General features: G+C 37.5%; 1 protein-coding gene across 1 annotated transcript; it reads right to left on the reverse strand.

Annotated features, from left to right (window-relative positions):
• Positions 1-245: 245 nt before the first annotated feature.
• Positions 246-5,233, reverse strand: LOC112276648 (transmembrane 9 superfamily member 7). The gene is made up of 8 exons (XM_024508138.3): positions 5,182-5,233; positions 4,248-4,509; positions 3,577-3,741; positions 3,062-3,171; positions 2,624-2,726; positions 2,423-2,529; positions 2,001-2,151; positions 246-1,801 (listed from the first exon to the last, which is right to left on the reverse strand). Exons 2-8 carry the CDS (start codon positions 4,359-4,361, stop codon positions 647-649), a joined length of 1,905 nt encoding a protein of 634 aa, XP_024363906.1. The 5' UTR covers positions 4,362-4,509; positions 5,182-5,233; the 3' UTR covers positions 246-646.
• Between the last annotated feature and the right edge of the window lie 5,314 nt (positions 5,234-10,547).

The following is a 10,547-nucleotide window of genomic DNA, read 5'->3' on the forward strand; positions in this document are numbered from 1 at the left end:
ACCAAACCCAGTGGCATCAAATATTTCTTACAAGAAAAAAATCACATCAGTCACAATCTTGGCTAATCGAGAAATTGAATTGTAATACAGCTTAGCAAAATCTTGCTATACATTAGCAAATCTGCACGAACAAATATTAAAGGTCGCAGCCTCTACCTAGGAAAGTAACATACGTCAGGAGGTAATAAACAAAAAGGCAAAGATAAAAAAGTAAGTAAAAAAGGGGAGAACAAAAAACAGAGAAGGAAAGAGAATCAAGCCGAGCTCAATGACATTTTTGATAGTGTGAAGTCTTCGTCGATAAGGAAGGACAACTTCCATGAGAGGATAGACTAAGAAAAAGGTTGCTACTCACCAAATAGCTACTCGGCTAATCTCAGCCTGGATCACTGCTCTCTACGTTAGTCGACACTCAGCAATCCATTTCGCCACAGGTTTTGGAGAAATAAAGAAACATAATGCCTGAAGAAATTTGCCACTACCTATCAAGGTTCACATGATGTGCGCTTCAGCGACCACCAATTCAAGAAAAGAACGCTGCTAGAATTTAGGGCCTTCAGAAGTGCCCTGCAACATTCTCCAGTCTTAAACATGCGCCTTCTTTCCATCTTCCAAATTGACGACGACCCAAACTGGCATCCGCAGTTTAATCGATCTTCACTGATGCGTATATCACCCGCACAAACCAGTAGCAAGCATAGAACCCAATTGTCCCTGTGAGGACGAAAAAGGAGTATGAAATGATTATCATGTACCCAAAGTAAAGCACGCCAGAGACAACTTTTGTAATGTCGAGCTTCGTGAAGAAGTAGAAAGTGGCATAAAGAAATAGGTAGATGGCCGAGGAGCCTGAGGTCAGATAAGCTCTCCACCACCAATGGTAGTCCTCACTGCACAGCTGGAAGTAGCAAAGCACAATGGTGATCTCGGCACAAGTTACGACGAGGATCAGGAAGACGATGAACAAGAACCCGAAGATGTAGTAGAATTGGTTGAGCCAAATTGAAGTGAGGATAAAGAATAGCTCGATGAAGACAGCTCCAAAGGGGAGAATGCCACCAATGAGAATGGAGAAAACGGGCGACATGTACCAGGCCTGCTCAGGAATTTGCCGCGGAATTTTGTTTGTTCTCACAGGATCATCGACAGCTGGCTTCTTATACCCAAAATAGCTTCCAACGAAGACAAGGGGAAGAGAAATGCCGAACCAAAGGAACATGAGCACAAACATTGTTCCAAATGGAATAGCTCCCGATGACTTCTGACCCCAAATCAGTGCGTTGAGGATGAAGAAAATGACGAAAATACTTCCAGGGAAAATCAATGCTGTTCTCATGGAGTTTGATTTCCAATCAGTGCCCTTGAACGCCTTGTACAGCCGTGATGAGGCATATCCAGCGAATAAACCCATGAACACCCATAAAAGCAGCATGGCAGTCATCAATCCACCGCGATTTGCAGGAGACAGAAAACCAAAGAGCGCAAAAATCATTGTGATTACGGTCATTCCAATAAATTGAACCCCTGTGCCTACGTACACACACAGAAGCCCAGCGTTACTTGGGGGTCTGAATACATCTCCGTGCACCAGCTTCCATCCAGTTTCCTCTTGAAGATCCTCTTCGTCGAGCTGGTTGTATTTAGAAATATCACGATGAAGAGTGCGCATCATGATCATTGCCACCATACCGGAGAGGAATAGCACAATCATGAGGGAATTAATGATGGAGAACCAATGGATTTGGTCGTCTGTCATCAATAAATATGTATCCCAACGAGATGCCCACTTGATATCACTTTTCTGCATTGCACGAGGCGAACCATATGCATAAAGATCAGAAAGTCGAGGAACAGAGTTGAAACACTTGACCAATACATGGTTTACACTTCGCGATCCAAACGAGATACCCTCATCTGTTCACAAGTGGAGAAGTTTTTAACAAAAAAAAAGGTTTTAAGAGGTAAAGTAACATAAAAGCGAGTTAAAGAACTCATTTCACCTGGAAAGACACATCATAAGTGAATATCACTTCCTGGTCTTCAAGCAACTCCTGAGGATCCTGACTACGGGACACATAGGTCTTGGTGTTCGCATTGCAAGTGGATAGTTTCGTCTTTTGATCCTCCCAACGATCATATTTGTGCTTTACGCTATCAGAAAAGAACAGATAACCAAGTGCAAGTCAGTGTTATGCTATTCATCCTAAAGTTATTAAGAAATGTTGATCAGCATCACTTGATTAGAAATGCAGCGGAAGGCTGCTAATGGACAAAAACAACCTAGATACCGTTTACTGTCCACGTCATGGAGTCTGCAAAACCTACTTTTATCAACACAAGTTCAAAGAATAGTTCATCCTTGCAATGCCAACACAATCTTCACAATAGCCACAATCGATGATTTCTCCAATTAGTCACACACCTAAATGGTTTCACTTCAAAGCCTACAATACGTGCAGATCCTTCACCAATAGGGTGATACAGCACATCGAACGATAGATGGTTGTGGATGAAATATCTTTTACCGTCCTGGAAAAGACGAGGTAACACAGAAATCAAGTTATTCCAATGTATAATAAAAAAATTGAATCAAAATTAAACACAGTACAAGATAACTGCGCACCTGAAATTTCAGTCCAACAGCAAAACCTCGATCATAAAACTTAAGAGTATTCCCGTTGCCGTGTCTTTGTCTGGGTTCAGCTACTGGCAGATTGTCCAAAATCCTGATATTCGACACATACTGTGGTTAATACAAGTGCATTGCCAAGCTACTTCTGAAATTGATTTCAAAACATAATCCCTCACTATCTCAACACTAATTCTCAAATGGCTTCTTAATACGAAAGAAAAGTGCAGAGCACAGTTTATTAACATGAAAGTGCAACTAGGCCGATTAACTCACATTACCTTCATAAGGTCCAGGTCACTCGAAAGCACAAATATTTAGGCTTCTAACAAATTCTATAGGGACACGACATATCACCATGTAGGATACAAAAAAATTACATCAGAGAAAAATTCAGACGCGAAGTGCGTGCAGAATCTTTAGGTTACCCACATATTAACACGGTACTCATTGTCAATTTTTTCCTTGAAGTTCTTAAGCGCCTTTGCTGTGATAACTTTCTTACAGAGAATCCTGCACAGCTTGTCATTCATCATTTCAAACTGCCCCAAAAACACCACCCATTAATGTCAATTACCAAACAAGCATCAACACTCTCCAGTTCTCCTTGAAATAGAACTTTAAAATGCTAGTTCACCCTACACCGAAATGATACTAGAACGATGATCAAATTGAGTACATTCTTAGTTGAGTACGGATAACGTTTGTGCTCATTAACTTTGTATACTGAGGGACTCTTGGATGCAGAAAAACTTTACACGTGCGCCCTAGTCTTCGCACATGAGAAGATAGAAGCAAAACTAAGAAGCTCAAATGCTCAAGAGAAAACATTGACTATAAATGATTAGTTCTTTATCATTTTTGTTTTGTCAACAAGCATAAGTTAACCATGTAGCAGATCGAAGAAACTGTTCCAAGCTGTAGTCAAGCCGGCACCAGTTACACACCTGGTAAGGTGAATTCTCGATCCGATCACCTCTGAGCACCTCTCCCAAATTTTCAGCGAAGTCCTGAATCTTTGGAGGCCTACAGTAATCCAATGAATAATAGTTGTACGGCAACTGCGTCTTGGTCGATGTTAACTTGTTAACTTTAACTGTTACAAGATCACGCTGCCAGATACAAAGACATGATACACACCAGTATTAAAAATATAGCCCGACGAGTCAGAGACAGCTCTATCAAGCTGGAAAGTGAACGCAAATCTCATGCATTTGTTCATGCAAGCCGCCATAGAAAACCAATTATCCACCTGCTCTTGTGGGGAAAACAGAATCTATAAACTCAGGACTAATACTCCGTTGGTCGAAGAATCATAAGAAGCAAGTAGACAAGGCAGCTGCTATTCACTGAATCTAGCACACAAATCCTCATGAAGTGGTTAGCATCTGTGGTCTCTAAATACTTCGTACGGCATCTGGTGTAAAGCTTCTATTTCTCAACTAATTCCAACGTATGACTAAAGATACAAGTCATAAGCTGCGAGAGTAATCGCAGCAATCTTAAGAGCAAGACAGAAACCAGTTCAGTAATCTAAATTTGTATATCTCAGTTGAGAAAATAAAAGAGAAAGAGCAAAAAGGAATACAAAGGGAAGGTTAAGGGTTTAAGAGAGAACCTCTTCGAAATCCTGGGGGGCAACGCCTGGTAGGTAGAAAGCTGCAGCGGAGTGAAAGAGAAACACCAGCAACAGGCCGTAGATGGGCAGGCGAGCCATGGCGGAGGACGCCATGGTCTAGACTTAAGAGACCAAGATGGGGCGAACAAGCAATCAACACAATCCAAATGCCCTGGTCACAGCAACTAAGAAATCTGACAACTTATTGGCCGCCACTTGCTCTCATGCCGCCACGATCCCCAGTGCAAATCATGATCTCCTCCTAACACATCCCGCATTCATAGGTACATATCAGCCACGTTTGGTAAACAAAGTATCACAATAATATTATTCAGATGCCTCAGAGACGAAAAACTTTCATAGCACCCCGATTCCAACAACAAATAATGCTGAACAACAGGACACATCCATGTTTCCGGACGCATCCGTCGATCACAACGACAAACCTCACGTACAAACCAATCCTCTAATGCGGAAGATGTTTAGGAACTACTCGTCATGCCTTAAAGAAAACCCCTCAACGCTCGAGAACTTCCTCTAAAGCTTACTCCAGATCAATATTCCATCCACGACCTTCTGCAAATCTCGGATCGGTAAATACAGTCCTTGTTGTGCACATCTGTCAAGAAGCTGTCCAGACATCACCAAGACCTAATCACAAACGTACAACATACTCCATTTCTGCAGCATAAACGTGATCTAACACGTCGTTCAGGGCCTCATAATCTTCCAACCATCTCCACCTTACTTTTCAACTTCAACGAACCTTTCGTAATACCATCACGGTCCACAGCAAGAGACGAGGAACTCCGCTTTTTCTCCTTGGTTCTTCCCGTGTACACAGCACATCTGTTGTGAAGAAAAAAGAAAAAAGAAACGTAATTAAAGTTTCGAAAACTCCAAGGAAAACCTTGAGACGGAACGGCGCTCTCACCTGAACACGGAGCTCCGCCTTCGCAACGGAGGGCGAGAGTGCAGGGCCACGAGACTAAGAAAAAATGGTAACAACGGGAAGCAGATTTGGCTTTGGCGATGAACAAAAACCCTGGTCTGCGAGATCGCCAGGAAATGAGGCTGGACGTCGTAATTGGACGGGTGCCAGTGACGAACGTCGTTCGTTCCCCGTTCGATTCGTTCGTCGGCCTCGTGCATGGTTGGTTATTTCATTCGTTCACTCACTCACTCGTTCTTTGGCTTCGTCCTTTGTTGCTTCGTTCGTCCCCTTGTAAACATCCTTGCCTCTGTGTCCCACATTGCATGCAATAAGCCTCCAATTACAAAGCTGCCTTTTTAGAGGGCTACTTTAAAGGATGTGTGCTTTACCTTAAAATACAGGAAAAACTTACTTGGAAAATTCCACAATGCCTTTGGAAAATATTTAATACATATTTCTAGAAAATGTAAAATAAGGGCTTTTCTAGAATATGATAAGATATTTTAAAAAATAAAATAAAATAAAATAAAATCTGAAATGAAAATTAGCCAATATACCTAAACATAATATTAGTATGCAATTTCAATTTCAGTTTTTTTAATGTTAATTCATGTTTTAATCAAAATCAAACATACCTTTAAAATGCATATGATATATCATTAGGCCTCTTTAAACTAGGACTTTCTCTTAAACATCCAATTTAGCTTATTTTAGGATTGTAGCTAGTTTTATTTTAGATAAATTAAGAATGGATGAAATTCATCTACAAAGTTATCTAAAAACATCCATCCTTGTCAAATTTGACATACTTTGTTGAATTGTTCAAAGTGTAGGATACTCTCAAGCAAGAATGCCATAATGCACACTATCAATATTTATACTTCTCCCACCCAATTACAAAGAACTCAGATTTGACAAAGCTTGTATTAAGGAAAATGGAAGCTAGCGTGCCACAAAAAATTTGAAGTTATAAAAATCAATCATTACAATAAGTCCATTTGACATGAAATTTTGTTTACAAATCATAGCACTTGTCAATGGTATCCTTGAAAGTCATCTTCTCACAATAGGTGTATACCATGGATAAGTGGTTATTTTTAATATCTTTGACGGATTGAACATCCTATCTAATTGATTCTAACTATAGCATGTATCACTAGATGGAAATGCATAATGGAGATGTCCATAGTACATACAAATCATGGGATAGTACTTTCAAAATATCTTCATTATTTGCATTATTGTTACAATCTCATAAGACAACAATGGACATAATACCATCAATGAGCCTATCAAATAAGATTGATACATTACAAATCATAGCCTTAATCTTGGATACATGCAGCAAAATCATAAGACTCATTATGAAGGTGCCTTGATCTTAAATGAAAGCCTTTACATTCTTGAGAGCCACATTAGGATCTGCAAATGAACAGATTTCAAGCATCATAAACTATGGCCTAAATCTCCGCACTATGCAAGCCTTGTACTTTCCACAAATCTATCTAAGATTGAATCAAGTCTTTAAGCTAGATTTTTAATTGATTTAAAAAGGTGCTTAATCTTTGCAAGCATGTCATGACAGTGTCACGGACATATATATTTACTTCAATAGTTACTTATATGAGTAAGTAGAAGTAGGTAAATATAGAATAATTTCATGAAGTCTTCTAGAAAAACTTCTTAAAAGCTTCATAAATACGGTTTTGATTTTAGATGTGTTTGTAGGTTAGAAACTTGACCAAAAAGCTAACCATGTATTGGTAGCTTGTAGAACAAGTTATCTCTATGTAGTAACTTGTGGAACAAGCCAATTACGTGGCACATACATAGATAACTTGCCTTGCCAGATAAGACATGTGGCTAGTAAAGTCAATACATGTTGGAGGTCCTATAGGACATCGCCACATAGCTCTTGATTAGATAGTATATATGGAGGCAAGAGTGAAGCCTTCTTCACTCTTGTCAATGCATTTCTAATCCTTAGTCTTATTCCAAGTCTTTCTAGTCTTCTTGTCTTTGACAATAGCCATTTTAGTTAATATTACATCACCTTTTGAATGACTTTTTAGTTCTCTTCAATGATAAAAGAGTGTATTGAGGATTCTCTTTTTTCGAGATTCATGTCCTTGACAGTTTGACAAGAGTGCTAATATATTGTTTCTGTCTTGTTTTAGGAGTGAGTGGATTATCCCACTTCTATTGTTGTGTTTTGAAGGTTACGAACTATCTACCTTTAAACAAAAAATCTTGTTTTCTAATACTGATCTTTTCCTTAAAGAGAGTAAATTACCCCTCTTTGTGGGATTTTTTTTTAGAGGTTGTAGATTACCCTCATCTAATTTAACTTTTGAATTTGTTTGAGTTGTCTATGGAAGGAAAGATTATGGATGCTACTCTCAATAAAAGTAAGAATAGATTTACAACTATGGCAGATCTTCATGAGCTTGTCAATACAATAAGAGTAGAACTCTCACGTATTTCCAATGTGAATCATGAAAGTACTATGCCTACGCCTATGAAAGAAGTTCAGAGTCTGCGACAAGAAGTGATGCAGTTAAAAGAAGCAAATAGATCAACGTCACAACCAAATCCAAGGAGTTTTACTTCTACAAGTATGACAGGGATAAGGATTAGTATGCTTGAGAAGTTTGATGGAATAAGATCAAAATTTTGAAGATTTTTGCAACAACTCAAGTTCTATCTAAGGTTGCACCCTTTCCAATATCCTGATGGATTTATCTAAGTCGGATTCATAGGCGCACTACTATTAGGAAGTGCTCTCTCTTATTTTATACCTCTAATGGAAAAAGATTCATGTCTCTTTTATGATTTGAATTCATTCCTAGAAGTGTTTACGGCCACATTCAAAGAAAGTGATCAAGAACGAGTAGTAGAGATCAAGCTTTTATTTTACAACAAGAATCACGATCAGCCACTATATATGCTGCCAAATTATAAAACCTTGCTTGTGACATGGATTGGAATGATAAAGCACTTATCAACCAATTTTGATATGGATTGAAGGATAGTATCAAAGATTTATTATTAACAATGCTGAAAGTAGAATCTTTAGAACAATTTATTACTCAATCTATTACATGCAATAATTGTTTATTTGAAAGGCATCAAGAATAAAGATTTGGTTGGAGAAGAACAAGTCTAGTAATGGTGGCAGCTCCCAAGTTTTCTCAATCGTATTTGTCAAAGTCAAAACCAATGTAAATTGATATGATATATTTTAAACCTCTCACAAAGCAGAAAAAGACTTGATGTTGCCAAGAGGGGTTGTATTTATATTATAGAGAAGCTAAGCATACTACTCAATATTTTCCAAAGAAACAACATAATTACAAAATAAGGAGCACAATTACCAAAAAAGATAATGTATTAAAAAACAAGTTTCTCCAACTACAATAAAGACCGTGCGGCTGGAATCATATGCAATACCTAGTAAAGGTCCTATCATCTCCTCAAATCTCTCACCTTGTTTTATAATAGAAGTACATTTAGGACCTAATAATCACAAAGCCTTTGCCTTGTTAGATTCAAGAGCCTCAGCATGTTTTATAGACAAAGATTTTATCAAAAATCAAAAAATACCTTTAGTGAAGAAAGTTAAATCTGTACATGTAGAAGTCATAGATGGTCATTCGTTGTCTTCTGGAAATATTATCCATAAAACTATTCCTTTAGATATAGCAATTAAAGATCATAACAGCGTAGGAGCATCGACCTTTTGATTGTTCAATTGATCTACAAGAAGGAGCTCAACCACCATTCGGACCAATCTATAGCTTATCACAGAATGAGTTGGCTACATTAAAAGAGTACATTGATGAAAATTTGGCAAAGAACTTCATACGCCATTCTAAATCTCCAATTGAGGCTCCTATCTTATTTGTGAAGAAGAAAGATGGATCTCTACGAATATATATATATATATATATATATATGTAGATTATTGAAGATTCAACAAGATCACCATCAAAAATAGGTATCCTTTGCCTTTGATTTCAAGACTTCTTGATCAACTCAATCAAGCAAAGATCTATACCAAAATAGATCTATGAGGAGCAGATAATTTAGTTTGTATTAAAGAAGGAGATGAATAAAAGATTGTTTTTCAAACTAGGTATGGACATTTTGAATATAATGTCATATCTTTTGGACTCACGAATATACCAGCCACTTTTTAAGATCTTATGAATGATGTTTTTTGTTAGTTTTTAGATGATTTCATTGTTTACTATTTAGATGCCATTCTAATCTACTCTAAGAACATAGAAGAACATGAGCTTTATGTTCGTCACTTGTTATAGAAACTTAGAGATGTGAGATTATATACCAAGTTAAAAAAGTGTGTATTCCACACTACTTAAGTTGACTTTTTAGGATACATCATTTCCAAAGAAGGCCTTGTAATGGATCCCAAGAAAGTTCAAACTATCATAGATTGGAAGATTCCAAGAACAGTATGAGATGTGCAGTATTTTTTAGACTTTGCTAATTACTATCGAATCTTCATCAAGATTTTTTCTTAAGTTACAGCTTCACTTATACGTTTGACTTGTAAAGACAAACTTGAGTGGAATAAAGAAGTGGAAGCATTATTTGATGCTTTAAAAAAAGAATTTATTTATGCACCAATCTTATATTGCGTTGTCTTTTTTAAGGCATTTTTTTATGGAAACAAGCACGTCAAATTTTGCTATAGGTGCCGTATTGTCACAAATGGGAATAGATGACAAACTCCACCCAATAGCTTTTCATTCGAGGAAATTTCAGCAGTCAAGATTAATTATGACATCCATGATAATGAGCTCTTTGCAATTGTGGATTCATTTCAAGAATGGCATCATTATTTAGAAGGCACTTCAAGTCCAGATACCATGTATATAGACCATAAGAACCTTGAGTACTTCATGCCAATACGTATCCTAAATTGTCGTCAAGCCCATTGAAGTATGTCTTTATCTAGATTCAATTTCAAGATCACTTATCGATCCAAAAAACAACAAGGTCTATCAGACACTCTTTCTAGATATTCTTATCTTGTACCAAAAGAAGGAAATGCATCTTTTGATCAACAAAGATCAATTTTCTTAAAGCCCGAGCATTTTTATCTTCAAGCTATAAAATCAACATTGATTGTTGATTCAATATTTGTGAAGCAAATTCAATCAAGCATGTCCTCTGATCCTCTTGTTCAGGATATCAAGGATACTTTCTCTAAGTCTCATGATACTTCCAAGTTTGAATTCAAGAATAATCTATTATATTTTGAAGGACGCTTATATGTTCCAGAAAGTGAAGCTTGATTACATATTCTTTAAGCTCATCATGACTTTCTAGGAGCGGGACAT

The sequence above is a fragment of the Physcomitrium patens genome, chromosome 24 (assembly GCF_059467195.1).
Source record: "Physcomitrium patens ecotype Gransden chromosome 24, ASM5946719v1, whole genome shotgun sequence".
Lineage (NCBI taxonomy): Eukaryota > Viridiplantae > Streptophyta > Bryopsida > Funariales > Funariaceae > Physcomitrium > Physcomitrium patens.